At 44.8% G+C, this 15,286-nt stretch overlaps 1 protein-coding gene across 2 annotated transcripts in view; it reads right to left on the bottom strand.

Moving 5' to 3' along the window:
* Nucleotides 1-14,137: 14,137 nt before the first annotated feature.
* The window catches only part of ACO2 (aconitase 2), a 153,661-nt gene continuing 152,512 nt past the window's right edge, over nt 14,138-15,286 (bottom strand). For both annotated transcript variants that reach the window (XM_018567963.1, XM_018567964.1), the window contains 2 exons: nt 15,127-15,248; nt 14,138-14,594 (listed from right to left, as the gene is read on the bottom strand). In XM_018567963.1, the coding sequence (XP_018423465.1) occupies nt 14,460-14,594; nt 15,127-15,248 (257 nt within the window). In that variant the 3' untranslated portion in view covers nt 14,138-14,459. The remainder of the gene's footprint in view (nt 14,595-15,126; nt 15,249-15,286) is intronic.

Genomic DNA, 15,286 nt, shown 5'->3' with positions numbered 1-15,286 from the left:
TGTGTGAACATTAGTGGCAGTTTAGTAGTGAAATTGTCCTAGAATTATTGATTTTGCTTAATGCTTGTATATCTGTGGCTGTTATACTGAATTGTTTGGCATAGTTAATAAGTTGATTGTTATTACAGGTACTACAGTGTAAACGTGTGGCGCTTTGTAGTTCTGTGCCAAAAGTATTGGGACAACGAGCTATAGAGTTTGATAGCATTAATGTGATTGCGGTGTTACTATTTCTGTATCATGGAAGGGATTTTTAAAGAAGTAGCTAAAGTAGAAAACACTGCGGCCATTGTTCAAGCCATGCAGGGATCTACTGATCCATGGCTGCAGGCTCAGAATTGTGTAGCAAACATGATCGGTACCAGAAAGTGGCGCAAACAAAAAGGAAAATATGCTCTTATTTTTGCTGCTGGTTGGATAGCAGATAAATATCAGGAGTCTTGTAGGCTGAAGTTGAGTCTGGAAGGAGGTGGAAGATTTAAAACTGGAAATTGAGAAAACTCTTGTCCAAATGTCTGCTGAAGCTAGCACTGAGTATGAACGTACTGTGAGGTGTAATTCTGAGTTGCGCAAGAAGAATGAATGGTTGTCTGAAAGCGTAATGGAGGCACAGGCTGCTGTAAGGGAATTGTCTGTACTCTACGGGAGTGCAAAGGCTTAGCATTCTCAGTGTCTAGCCCAGATTGAGTAATTGAAACAACCGTTAGAGAGTCATAGTGCGATTATGACTGCAGTTGATGTTTCTGGCGTTAGAGGCAATGTATGTGCTGTATAGATGGGGAGAAGTCTGACAAGGACTTTGGGTCAGAAACTGACTCAGGGATGGAGATGGACATGATGGATGTAACTTACCCTTGAGTTAGAAGTATTAATACAATGGCAGAGGATACCTCAAATGAGTTCGGTGTGGGATCTAGTAATGCTAGGAATGTTAATGTGTATTAATAGGTCGCCAATCCTTTGGCATGCAAGGTAGGTCGCCATGTGCTCAAAGGTTTTCGTTGTTTTGCATGCCAAAGGATTGGGCACATTGCGAGGTACTGTGCTGTAGTTAAGGGCAACATACACAGATATTCTAAGTATCCCAGAACCACACCTAGAAGTAAAGTGGTTTATTCAGCAAGGTGGGGTAATGGTCCTAGACATGGTTCTTTGCAAAGGCATAGAAGCCACGGACAGCCATGGTCCTGGACTCAAGGAACAGATTTTAAATCCCAACATGAACTGTTGAAATGGGAAAATACTAAGCTTAGGGAGGAATGAGATCAGTTATGGGAACAGCTCCGAGTCCCAAATTTTGTGTACCAGAGAAGGGGGAATGAAGAGATATGGTTGAGATCTTTCTAAACCATTTTACGGTTTGTATTTTGCAGGAAAAATGGAAGACTGAAATTAACTTAACTTTTCTTTCCCTAGAAACCTGTATAGGGGACCTTTTTGTAATGTTAAATCTTGTTTTTTTTGTAAATGAATCTAAAGTTGCCTTGAAACTGGGCAAGTTAGCATTTCAATGCTTGGGTGAGAAGAAACTATCCTTGCATTGTTTACTGTCTCAGACAGACCCACCCAGACATTGATTGGTAGAGAGTGTACTTTTAGTGGTGTTTTACATTTTTTTTTTATTGTTTGGGCGTTTGTTTCTGGGCTGACTCCGCTGAAGCAGGCTGGATCTACCACGACTGGATCTGTTGTAGTTTCTCCCCCCCCCAGATGTCTCTGCTGTCACCAATGCAATTAACTCAACTCTGCTCTCTCCAGCTTCATCTCCCTACCTAAGAGTGTAACCTAACCTGGAGACGATGCACCATGCTGAATCCATGACAATTTTCCAACTTTTACTAACCATTCTAATCTGTCAACTTCCAATCAATTTTATAACCTAGTAGGGAATCACGTCGAAGACCACCACAACTACTTTTTCTTTGATGGGAATAGGGTCAGATTTTTGCAAAGATCTAAAAAAAATCATGGCCAATACTCGGAAACCATGGCCTGAATGTCTCGCTATAGCCCTTTATTCCATCTGGAATGCCCCAGGCAGCCCCACGGGTTATCACCCTACGTCCACCACCGGGTTCGGGAGTCTCTAAAGCGCCCAAGTGCAGCGGAGGCTTAGATATTCCGGACATGTATACGTACTATAAAGCTACGCCTCTCTCCAGGATAATACATTGGCTCTCCACACAGACACTAAATTATCATACTTGGTATGGCTCAGAGACACGCTTTGGCCAACTGTAGTATGGAATCATTCTCTTATAGGTGCTAGCTTGGAGATCTTTTCTATCTGTCATTTTCTGTCATTTTCCATCGGTCATCTTTTCTATCGGTCATTGTGACATAGCAATGTTCTTACCTCATTACACAGCCCCATGGTACCTCTAACACAGGAATTATTTTGTGACACCTGGTGGAAAGTCTCGGTTCTAGCTTGTTGGACTGCTGAACTTCCCCTTAGGGCGAAGCTCTTCTTTAGGTCACAAACCTTTCTATCCAAAAGTGATCTTTTGGGACTTGCACGTCATGGATCTGTTCCTTGGTGGATCTATTTCCAAGTGCAACACCACTTAATGCCACCTGATTGTAGGTCTAAATTTTCCAAAAATCTAACACCGTTTGAAAAGATTTGCTGCGGAGTGGGCCCATCCATGCACCTGATATAGTGGTTGTACGCCCTGATCAGAGATACCAACATCACACATTTCCCTATTTTACGCAACAAATGGGAACTAACACGTAACATTAACATAACTGAATGTGCTTGGCCAGACATTTGCACAGCTGTCCAAGTGTACGATCAAAAGCAAGAAACTAATTTTAAACGCTTGACATTTTGATATAGGGCTCCTCATTCTGATATAGGACTCCCCATTTATTACATTGTATATACCCTGCTCTACCGCCAACTTGTTGGAGATGTCATGACAGGGATGGCACACTTCCCACATTTTCTGGTCCTGCCCACCCATCCAACCTTTTTGGCATCAAGTGCATAACGTGATAAAAAAAAAAGCACTGGCACAAATTTACAAGGTTTCTCTCTTACATTGGAAACCTGAATCCTCCTTTCCACTTATAAATCACTACACGAACATCTCATTAATGCTGCACGTACAATAATTCCCCATTACTGAAGGCAAGAACATACCCACTGTATGGGAATGGCTGGTACAAGTTGAGCATGTACATGAGCTGGAGAAACTCCTTGCAACCAAACAGGATGCTCTGGATAGCTTCCGAACACTGTGGGCCTGCTGGTCCTATTTTACCAGTACTGATGACTTTTAACAAATTGAAACACTTAGACCAATGCATGAACTTCTGTTCTGCTACATCAGACTAGTCCCCATTTTCGGGCACACCTTACCTTACAACTTGGATACTGCTTTTCCCGCTTACCAATCTCCCTCCTTCCACTCCTGACCCACACATTCCCTACTTTCCTCACCCTTCCCTCCTTTAACCACCTACTCAATCCTTACACTTGACTCTTCTAATTTCTTTTCAATTCAATATTTGACTGCTTTCTCTACAGGTCCCCCTACAACTTTGATGCTTAGGGTTACTATGGGAAATGACGACATGCCAGTTATCTTTATTGTAAGAACTGTAACCTCCCTCTTAAAACCCATGAATAAAGAATCCCCTTATGGGTTTGCAACAATTTTCAATGAGCATTTAACCCTTTCGCTGCCAAGGACGTATGGCATACGGAGGTACAAAAGTGCTTCTGGCTGGCCAGCTCAGTATGCCGTACGGACCTGGCATTTACAGTTCTACTATAAGCTCATGGTCGCTTTAGCGACCATGAGCTTATAGTAGAACTGTTCCCCGGACTGTCCCCTTCAAATTAATAGCGGTCATCAGCGGCTGACAAGCCGCTGATGACTGCCATCATCAAAAATATTTCCCCCCCCCCGCCGGCACCGCTGCTGCCGGCCGTACATGCGCTGCAGTGCGTTGTTAGAACGCATCGCAGTGCATGACTTTTTATTGTATTTTTTTCTTTCAAAAAAATAAAATTAACTGTGGCAGCGCATGGCAAAGCTTTGTGACGCATTGCCATGCGTTGTGATCTTTGTGTTGCAATAAATATACGCCTGTATCATTTTATCACAACACAAACACCAACACAGCGTGACATTTTTTTTTAACATAAGTTGCTTATTTACAGTTTTGCGTACCGTAATTTTTTTACCTTTTCGCAAAAAGGCGCAATTTCAAATTTGCAAATATTTGTTATTTATTAACTCAATACAGTTTTATCTTTTAGATTTAGTCAGAAAATTATTATTTTTTGTGCGCTGATACTGATTTTAGTGTGTTTTATCAATTGAATTGTGTATTTTTATCGGTTTAATATTAATTTGAGAAACATTTGCGCAATTATCGCAGGGCCTACAAATTTAGTATCACCATCTTTTTATTCTACCGGGCCTGCGCTTTCAGAAAATATATGGTTTGGGGGGTCTTTTACAAACGCTAGCAACGCAGCAGTTGAAAATCAAATCAATGGGAAAAGTTGCCGGCATCTGGAGCCTCTCATCCCTGCCTGGAGCCGCTCCAGGCAGGGATCTGTGACTCCATGGATCCCCGCTGCTGACCCCCGCTTGTAGGGGCTGTGGCAACGGGGTTAAAAAAAAATCTCCAGGGTTGGGGGGTGGGGCGGAGGAGCAAGCGTCAGCTGGCGGGGAGAAGCCACAAGTTTCAGGATGGCTGAGCGGTGAGGAGAACGGAGCCGCTGTCATCCTGTCAGTTTCCAGATGACAGCGGCCGAGCGGGGGATCGATAAGTATCATTGATATTTACCGATCCTCTGTGCAGCACAAACACCGGAGTGATCACTCCAGTGTTTGTAAATAACTGGGGACACATAGGGGGTTAGCCTGATTCTGAGCCTGATGACGGGGACCTAATGTGGCCCCGAAAGTACTTGTGATTTTGAATGACCGTTGTCATTAGAATATATTGAATCTACTTTTGGAGTGCTGGTGACATCTTTTGGAATTACACATAGGGGGCTATTCACAAAGCTGCCGAAGGCAGCCGTGTGAATAACCAACCCGAAGTTAAGTGAGCCGAATGCCGTTCGGCTATTCACTTCAGGCTTGTAAAGCTGATTTCAGCCGTACACCGACTGAAATCAGCCGTACAACGGCTTGCTGCGGCTGGGTTCGGGTTGGCCGAAGGGCAGAAGGAGTTTGACTCAGCTAATCCAACATCTGGATCGGCTTAGCCGAACCTCCGGCAGGCTACTCGTTGCTGTTCGGACTATACTCATAGGGCCCAAACAGCAGTGAGTGAATAGCCGAATGCCGGAGAGCGCCCTTCGGCTCAGCTATTCTATTCTGCTCAGTTCCTCTGTGGTACCGAGCAGAATAGAAAAAGTAGAGAAAAATGAGAAAATGATTGGGCGGAGTTAGCAGTGACAGCTAGCTCCGCCCAACTGTTTTCTACTGGACGGGACCAGCTGTCATATCAAAGCCGGCTCCGACAAGCTCTCATGACAGTCCAGCGTCCCCTGGTTACTAGGTAACCAGGAGATGCTGAACTGTCATTACACACTGAGAACCTGGCGGAGCCGCCGTGATACATGCAGAGCCGCCAAAATCACTTTTACTGTAAGGCCAACAGTCGGCTTTACAGGTGTAAACAGAGTTCCATCAGGCAAAAGTCGCCGGGAGTCTGTTTTAATGGGCCCGATGTCAGTGGCGTACACTGTACGTCACTAGTCATGAAGGGGTTAATAGCCTGTGATGATTGCAGATTATTTTATTGTGAACCAAAATACTATCTAGTCTCTAAAGGACTCTGGTTGATGTGTTTTTATATTATTTAGGTTTATAATAATCAATTGAGTTGATTACTTGAGTAGTAGGTAGATAACCTAAATACAATATGTTATTGGAGTTACTATAAATTATAGGATACTGAGATAATTAAAATCGTAAAACACATGTCATAATCAATATTATAACCTGGAGGACTGGAGAAACTTTGAGGATTTCTTAATTTATAAGGCATAAATCTACCAGTATTGTTGCCAGACTAGAGAAACTTAAGGGATTTTAAAGTGTGTCAGGATTTTCCAAAGCTAATCCTGGCAGTTGGGCTACCCTCACACTGCAAAGGTTAACTGCTTGTTTTGGTCTAGGGCCGTGGTGGCAAACCTTGGCACTCCAGCTGTGCCAAAACTACAAATCCCAACATGCATCTGCCTTGTCCCTCGGGGGTCTTCATGACTAAGAGACTTGTTGGATGCGATGATCTCACCGGTCCTTAGATTGCCAGAGCCCGGGGAGAAAGGCTTGCAGGGACTTGTCTAGCACCCAGACGGGATCGAGGATCAGATATACTTAATTTGAGTCCGTAGACCAAAACAAGCAGTTAACCCTTGGTGTGGGGGTAGCCCTACTGCAAGGGTTACCTTTTCAAAATCATGGAGTCTTTAAATTATCTAGCATAATTCTACTAGCAGCTGTTGAATTTGGAGGATTTCTGATATCAACAAAATATCCGAGTAGAAGGAGACAATATTCTCCTGAGACCACTAAGCTAAACTGGCAAGTGTCTGGTGGGAGGGGTTATAGCCTTAAATGGGCATGCCATTATTTTTTTGCCTAGTGTCCATTTCTTCTGTAGGCAGCAGCATAACCCTACGCAATAATTCTTCAGAGCTGTGTCCCTCAAAGGATGATAGAAAATAAACAATTTAGTTACCTGGTAACTCTGTTTCCAGGAATCTTCCAGGGCAGCCAATGAGAGAAGCCTCCGCCTGCCTGCAACAGGAAACACATCATCCACATTAGATTAAAAAAAAAAGAAACTTCTTGCTACCCCAACTTCGTAACTTCTAGGACCGAAGGCAAAAGAATGTGTAAACTTCAAGTACTGTAACTTCTCCTTTTAACACCCTACATAGGATACTATAAATAGATTTTACAGGGAGGGAACCTGCTGTCCTGGAAGATTCTTGGAAACAGTTACCAGGTAATTAACTTGTGTTTTCCCCAGTCATCTTCCAGGACAACCAATGAGAGGATCAGTGAAGACTAAGCTCACCTAGTTAGGGTGAGACTACAGCTTGCAGGACCTTACTGTGAAACACTTGGTCCTGCTGTGCCAGTATATCGATTCTGTAATGCCTGAAGGTCTGGAAGCAGGACCAAGTGGCTGCTTTGCAGATCTGGTCTGGAGTAGCCCCTGCTCTTTCCGCCCAAGAAGTCGCCTAGACTCTCTTTGAGTGTGCCATGGAATCACCTGGTAAGGTTTTGTCCTCCGCTTTGTATGTTTCCACTATGGTGGTCTTGATCTAGCTGTGGTGCTTTTTGTTGCTCGTTACTTTTCTTTGGACAAAAAGAAAAATAAGGTTACTAGATTGTCTCCAGAGTTTTGTGACTATTTAATATTCTAGAAGGCACCATTTCACATCAATACCCTGCCATTTACGTTCTCTGTCATTAGTCGGGTTAGTGGCAAAGGAGAGGATAACCACCTCCTGAGTCATATGAAAGCTAGATGACACCTCTGGCAGAAAAAGCTGGGTCTGGTCTTAGCATAATTTTATCTGTCAGAATGGTGCAGTACGGATCCAAAATTGCACCTGTATCTCACTTACCCTCCTGGCAGAAACTAATGCCACCAGAATAGTTTCTAGAGTAAGCTCTCTGAGCGCACATTCCCACAGCGGCTCAAAGGGTGGTTTGAGGAACCCCTGAAGCACAACAGACAAGTCCCAATTTGAAACGTTCTTCCTACCCACGTTAATCCTACCCACATCTCTCATGAATCTTTCGATGAGTGGTTCTTCAGCTAATCTAACATCTACGAAATTTGAGTGCTGCTACTTGATCAGCATGCTGCCAGATTATTTTCCAGACCCTCCTGAAGGACGTCCAACACCAGCGGTACAATGTCAGACCCTGTTCTACCCTGCTGGTTGTACCAGGTTGAAAACACTTTCCACACTTTATTAAACAGTAGGAAGGAGTCTACTTCCGCTATTTACCACAGAGTTGAAACCACCTTCGTGGACAACCCCTTACTGATCAACATGCCCCTCTCAGAAGCCAGACCGTAAACTTCAAAGCCTGAACTTGTGGGTGCTGTACTGTCCCCTGTACCAACAGGTCCTCTTTTGGCAAGAGAAGCAGAGGGTTCATGGCTCTTCTAGAAATGAGCACGAAAGAACAAGGCCTTTTTGGCCAAGACAGAACTATCAGGATTAACATCGTTCTCTCCTTTTCCAACTTCCTAATAACTTTCAGAATCAAGTGTAGCAGAGGAAACGCATAGGCCAACTGGAATCTCCAGGGATGTGCAAAGTCGCGCTTTATGCCCATGAGAGGATCTCTGCTACCAGTGTCATCAGGCCAGTAGACGTGTGCTTCTGTTTATGTACGCCACTGCAGTGGAGTTGTCTGAAAGCACTGCCATTTTCATCAGGTTCTAGCGGGAAATCATGTAGAAAAGAGACAGACCTGTCCCCTTCAACTCTCTCAATTCTGAAAACTTGTCCTTCCAAGTCTGCCTAGGGCACATCTGACAGTGTTCTGGGGATCAGTGGGCTTTCCACCCTCAGACGCTGGCATCTGCAGTGACTTAGCAGTTCTGGTTGGGACCACAGCTTTCCTCCCAAGAGATTCTGACTGACCGTCCACCAGAGCAGAGATTGTTTGATCGAATCGGTCTGGCAAACCTTTGTCCAGATCCTCTGACAAGCAGGGTCTCTTTCAGGTCAATGATGAGTGGTTGGGCTAATTACATCAAAGTCTCATCGTTTCTCTGGTCAGCATTGTCTGAGGGAACGAGCTGTGATTTCTCTGTTCAAAAGCCATCCAAGACTCGCAAAGTGCTTTATTGCTAAAGTCAGCTTCTGCTGGAGAATGCTCTCTAAAAGGGGCAAAAAATAAAAGGTAGTCCATACACGGACCAATACCCACTCAGAGACCTCAGGGGAGCGAGAGCTTCCGCAAGCACTTTGTTAAGGATCCTTGGAGAGGAAGACAGACAGTACAGGGCACTGTCCTTCAGACAGCAAACCTTTTTGAAGATTTCCTTATCAGAACATGCAGATAAGCATCCCCGAGATCGACTGTAGCTAGGAATGACCCAGGAGCCAGGAAGCAATTCCTTTACTGAAAATATCGACTCCATACTAATTTTTTTGTACCTCACCACTCTGTTTAGTGGTTTCAGGTTTAGGGTCACCCTGCATTTCCCCAAGGGTTTCACTCTTCTACAATTATGAGAATAAAACCCCCTCCCCTCTTGAGAAGGGACTAGAGCAATGACTTCCTGCTCCGACAGCCCCTGTAGAGATTCTCACTGCACCCGCTTTTGTCTGGGCCCTGGACACCGTAGTAATCAGAAACCTGGATGGGGGCGTTCTGTTAACTCTATTTTGTAACCTGACAGAGTGGGAGGAAGATTGAGGGAATTTCTTCCACTCTGGGAAACCCTGACGGACAAGTTTATTCGGGAACTCAGAGTAACTGGTCATTGTGATTTTAGTGCTTGTTGAGGGGGGGAGGGGTGTGTTAAAGAGAAATTGCCTTTGGTTTCGTTTCCCTTCTTAAAAGCCCAGCCTTGGATTGCTCCGGTTTCCTCCCCTTCCTGAAATTTTGGCCCTTTTCCACTGCTTTTGGGGAAGCGGAATACCTTTTTTTCCTATCAGCTGACCTATCCAAGACCGCTTCTAACGCCTGGCCAAAGAGCAATTCTCCCCTGAATGGCAGCCCACACAATTTGGATTTGGATGCCGCGTCTCCAGGCCACGTTTTTAGCCATAATGCTCTCCTGGAGGAGTCGATTAATGCTGTGGTTCTTGCAAAGTACCTGACCGACTCGGCCTAAGCATCAGCAATGTATGCTACTGCTTTGCTCAGCACTGGGAGGGACCCCAAAATGTGTTCGCTGATGGTGCCATTCTCCAGGTGTGCCAGCCACACACTTAAAGTTCTGGCTACGCAGGTAATGGCCAGTCCTGGTTTAAATCCAGCACTGGCCGCTTCCCATCCTTTCCTGAGCAAAGACTCAGATCTTTCAAAGCCCCCATGTTCTCAAAAGACAAATCCGAATGCTTGGAGATCTTTGAGAAAGAGGCATTCAGTTTGGGACATAACAATACCCGAATCCTCTTCTGCAAAGGGAAATCTCCGCTTATGACTGGATGAAAAGAAAATGATTTTCTCTGGGTGTTCCCATTCCGTTTGAATCAACTCAGAGAATTGTGGACTGGAAAAGTGCGCCTTTCCCTGGTCTGGAGCCCTTTGTACAACCTGTCATGGACAGAGCTCCGCTGACTCCTCTTTAATACCAAAAGTATTCCAAATAGCTTTTAACAATTCACCATCTCCAAGGAAGGAAATAGATAGATACTTAGCCAACTTAACTTGCTGTTCCTCCTCCTCTGATCTATCTGCTGCCTGGTCCACTGAATCTATCTAGGAATCTGAAGACTCACTGGGTACCTGCTTGCTGACAGCATAATCTACTGTGCTAACTTCCCCAGATGGCTCCGGGATGTTTGGGAGCCCTGAATTTGGTCCTACAGAATTCTGAATGATTGAAACGTAGAGACCATTTCTTCCCTCAGTCTATAATACCCTTAAACATTCCCACATATTCTTTGGTAACCAATTTCTCTAAACATCCTTTGCATAAGGGTTTGGGAAGACTACATCTTGTTGCTAGAGGAGCATTTTCGACCCTTTGAGCGGGAGCAACCGGCTTCAGCAAGGGGCTTTTCCTCCGAGGCCTTGACCTGGGCAAGACAAAAAGCATGTAATCAACCAGTGCCCCTCCGCATCCAGCATTGACCTGTCCTGTCTACACAGGCCCCCAATACAAGCAGGGTATAAGTAGGGGAGTTTCCCAAATAAAGATTTGCCTACCTTAGCGCCAGTGCCATGTTCTCCCAGATCTGGAAGGCAGCTTGAGATGCTGCATCAGAGGTCATCTCGCTTAATCTGCTGACCTTGCTTCTGGCACACTCCCGATGTCCCAGCCAACTGTATGTGGCCCATCAGCCTTAGGTGTGCAATGGTAGCCTTCTGTAGTTGAGCCAAGTGGTTTGCCACAGCTCTCCGAGTGTAAGAACTTACGTAGCATTCCCAGGCCTCTCGTGGTCCTATCCTTGGCTGTGTAATCTGTCAGCCAGAGTGAGCAGTCAGTGTGTCTCCTATGGTCTCTGGCTCCAGTGGCTGCTGCTCAGTACCTAGCCACCTGTGTAGACTTACTAGATCCTGTGTGAGCACACTGAACCACCTCCTAAAGAGACAGCGTGCATTTCTCCAAGCAAGTCTCTACAGTGGTCCGCCTCCAGTCGTGACATCAGCAGAGCACCAACCGGTATACATTCAATTCAATCTAAATCAGTCCGTGCTTGGTTATTGCAGAGCTTTGTCATTTGTAGTGTCTGACGTTATTATCCTGCTGCTTTCCTGTGTCTTGACCCTTGGCTTTGTTATCTGACCCTGATTCTTGGCTGCCTGTCCCGACTCCTGTTTCGATTACAAATTTGGATTATTTGGCTACGGTGTTCATGGACTTAACCTGTGCTGGTCATCACTGCGTAAGAGATTGTGCGTTTATACCAGTCTACTGGTAGAGGTACCTTTAGTACTGGTGAGTCTCCCTGCATTTGGGCTCCTACTCAACCACACCTGATACTGCGCAAACTGCTCCATACTCACACCACCTTGCGTAGTCAAGTGGTGGGCGTGTCCTGCTTTCCGGAACCGGTGCACCGAAGTACGTCACTGAGTATACGTGACGTCCCTTCCTCCCTGGGGATCACCTGACCAGAGCCTCCCTCTCGACCACTGAAACTGGCGCCCGACATGCAGGAGGCCCCATCCGACCAGTAAGCAAACTGCCACAGACCCATGTTTCCCCCGAGGAGGGGGAGCAAGAGACTACTGGGGATTCCCTTCAGACGGGGAGGTAACCCAGGCCTGACCCAATCTCCCTCCACAATTCAGGCTCCGTGGTCCCCCGGCGAGTACTACAGCCCGCAGGCCCTCCTCACCAAGGCAGTCGCGTTCTTCAAGCAACTACACGTTGTGCTCAGGCCCCCAAAACATCCGGCCAGCAACCGTACCGAGATGACCACCTCAAGTGCTGCTGCACTGATCACGGGGTACACAATAGGCCTCACCAGCCACCGACTGCACCCTAAGGGGCCCCCGTCTGGAGCCTCTCACACCGAGGATGATTGTTGTCCTCCGATTATGAAGAGGAACCATGGTGTGAACAATCGGATGGGGGTCTGGCGGGGAACCCCTGTATGCGCTGCAGCAGGTCTCTGTCCCTGGGGTAGGTCCCCATGCATATCAGGGAGAGGCCCTGCTTCCAAAATGGCCCACAAAAATATAAACATTATGTTCCTGGGTAGCCGGAGGAAACGCACAAACAAAAAAACTGGAGTTAGGGTATCAGGAAGTGTTTTTTTAAATCTAATGTGCATTATGTGTTTCCTGTTGTAGGCAGGCGGAACATACTCATTGGCTGTCCTGGAGGATGACTGTTGAACTACTGATTGTTGTGAAGGGCAAATTCTGACCCTGCTCTTTAGTTTTTGATGAGTTTAATACTAGGGATTTTGTCCAACATTAATCTAAAGATGAAGAGGGAAGGTAATGTCAGACAACTTCCACCATATTTATAATATTTGCCCTTTGCCTATCTGCAGCTTGCACTTTCACCAAGTATTATTGTATTGCCTTTTCCTCTCCAGAAAATGTTTTATTCACATGCAGTTTGTTTTTGAAATTGCTAGGAAATTTGACTTGGATATTTTCATCTGGCCGTAAGTTCCACTATCGGGGAAGGTATCGGAGCATTTGGGTGAGTACGAGTACTTGCCCAAATACTCGGTATCGGCACTGATACTAGTATCGGTGCATCCCTAATCAAAACATATTTTACTGTGCTAAATAGCGCTTCTCACTGGTCAGCGCAGTCATCTGACCACGTTGACCAATGAGTGCTTGCAATTTGCGAGCGAAATTCAAAATGCATAGGGGAGGACTGCGCTGGACAGCAGTACGGGGGACAGATAGTACACCCATACTGGCGGAGGGGAGGGATTGTTCGCCGCAACGTAAGTATAGCCAGGGGGGTGGCGGTTTGGGAGAGACAGGGCCAGATTTTAATCGGGTAATTTTTATTTTTTCATATTACCTGGGAAAATGAACTTAACCTTTAATGCACATTATGTGTGTGCAAGAGAATTCTGGCTACCACCATGGAATGGCAGCTGCAATCTCAAAGCACATGCAGAATGTCCTACGCATGCGTTTATTTGCATGCAGATGGTGGAGGCAGCAGGGTTTCATTTTTTTTTTTACTTTTTCATTTTTTAAATCTTTATATATTTTATTTTTTTAACTTTTTAATTTTTCTTTAAACTTTTTATTTATTTACTTTTTCCCCTTAATGTTCTTCCTATTACATAGGAGATTAAAATCCCTTATGTGATAGTTTGGAGGTGACAGGTTCTCTTTATGGAACCTGCCCTCCAAAACAGGAACTACACAGAACAGCTGTTCTGACAGCCGAGACAGGTGGCGCTGTGATTACAGCGCCACGGTCTCAGAGAACACACAGAGAGCCCGTAGAGCAGACGTTTTTCGTCTGCTCTATGGGCTCTATGGCTGAGCCGTTGTGCCTTAGTTTTCGGGGTCCCCGGGAAGAGCGGGCGACCCCGAAAACTGCGGCGGGGGTGCCGGCAGAAACGATCGCGGCGGCTCCACAATGTACATTCAGCTCTGCTTGTCCGGAGCCGGGCTGAATGTACTTTAAAACTACTCGCCCGGCACCCGAAACTGCATGTCCCGGGCGTCGGGCGATAGGAATTCCACACCCCTGTACACAACATGCACAAGGAAGTTAAACACACATATAAACTTATGGGAATATTTATTTTTCAAAATGGATTGCCCGGTGACGGGGTTTATTTAACCCTTTCTCTACCTTGGATGTATGTACTATGTTCATGGCAGCGGGGTGATTGTCGAGGTTTTTACTCTTGCTTTCTAGTGGAATTAGTTTAAAAGCCCTTAGAACTGCTGCCTAAAGTCCAGGCAGGATGTGAACCACTAAACAAAAAACATTTAAATCCCAGATGTTTTGCTTTTATTTTGACAAGTGTTGTCAGGTAAAATATATTTGTTTAATAAAGCATGGTACTTTGTAACCATTTCAAAGATTTAATTTCAAGATCAATCTGACATGAAACTGGCAATAAATAAACCAGACATAAAAGTACTGAGACTTGACATAATGATAAATGATTTCTAAAGAAAAAAAAATGGTTGAACAGATAACTCGCTTAGTGAAAATGTTGGTGAACATTGTTTTAACTGCTGCAGATGTATGCAATTAATACATCAGAATGGTCAATCAGTTTGGGAAGTAAGTCTATGTAAAATGTCAAGAAAGGGTCAGATGTGTGTCTAGTTCAAAAGCTCTTTCATGCGATTGAGAGCGCTGCCAGCTTGGAACCATTCAATCTGTGTCTCATTAAAGGTGTGATTTAAGTAGATTGTCTCTTGGCTACCATTCTGATGGGTAATGATGCATTTGACAGGCTGCAGAAAGGGAGGAGAAAAAAGACAAACATATTAATGGCAAAAAATAACTAATGCACAGAAACAAGAACGCTAGTGACAAAACAGGAATATCACCCCCCAGCACCCCAAAAAAAAACAAAAACAATTCTTGCATACCTCTAAGATACTTCCTCTACTAAACAAAATTACTTGTTTGGGCATATACAGTATTTCTAGTCCAATATTCATATAGTATAAAACGTGTCAAAACTAAATCGTGTAAACTTCTTAAAAATTAGGCAGTAGGTAATTACTGATAATTGGACCGTAGGGCTACATCCCTTACTGATTATATCTTGGTGTTGCCCCACTCTGTATATACATTCTAATAATGCAGATGTGGTCACCAAGACAAAGAATGTGCCCAAAACTTTGTCCCCCATAACAAATATCCACTGCAGAGGTGTCTATTGTGTCATTTTCATCAAGACTTCTCTTTTATAAGGCAACATTTAACTACTAATGCGGTCATTGGGTGTTCATGTTTAAGACCAAGTTTTGTGAAAATTACCATCCCTGGTGCCAGGTCCTTCAGACCAGCAAGTGCAATCTTGTCCTCGGGGTGAATTTTCTCATAGTCAGCTGCGTCAGAAAAGGTGAGAGGCAGCAGTCCTTGTTTCTTTAGGTTGGTTTCTAAGTTAAAAAACATTTAAATCAAATAAGCTTTATGG

The sequence above is a fragment of the Nanorana parkeri genome, unplaced genomic scaffold, assembly GCF_000935625.1.
Source record: "Nanorana parkeri isolate BGI_ZX_2015 unplaced genomic scaffold, ASM93562v1 scaffold1121, whole genome shotgun sequence".
In the NCBI taxonomy this organism is placed as follows: domain Eukaryota; kingdom Metazoa; phylum Chordata; class Amphibia; order Anura; family Dicroglossidae; genus Nanorana; species Nanorana parkeri.
Note: the sequence above shows the minus strand (reverse complement) of the source record. Positions and strands in the feature narration are given on the sequence as shown.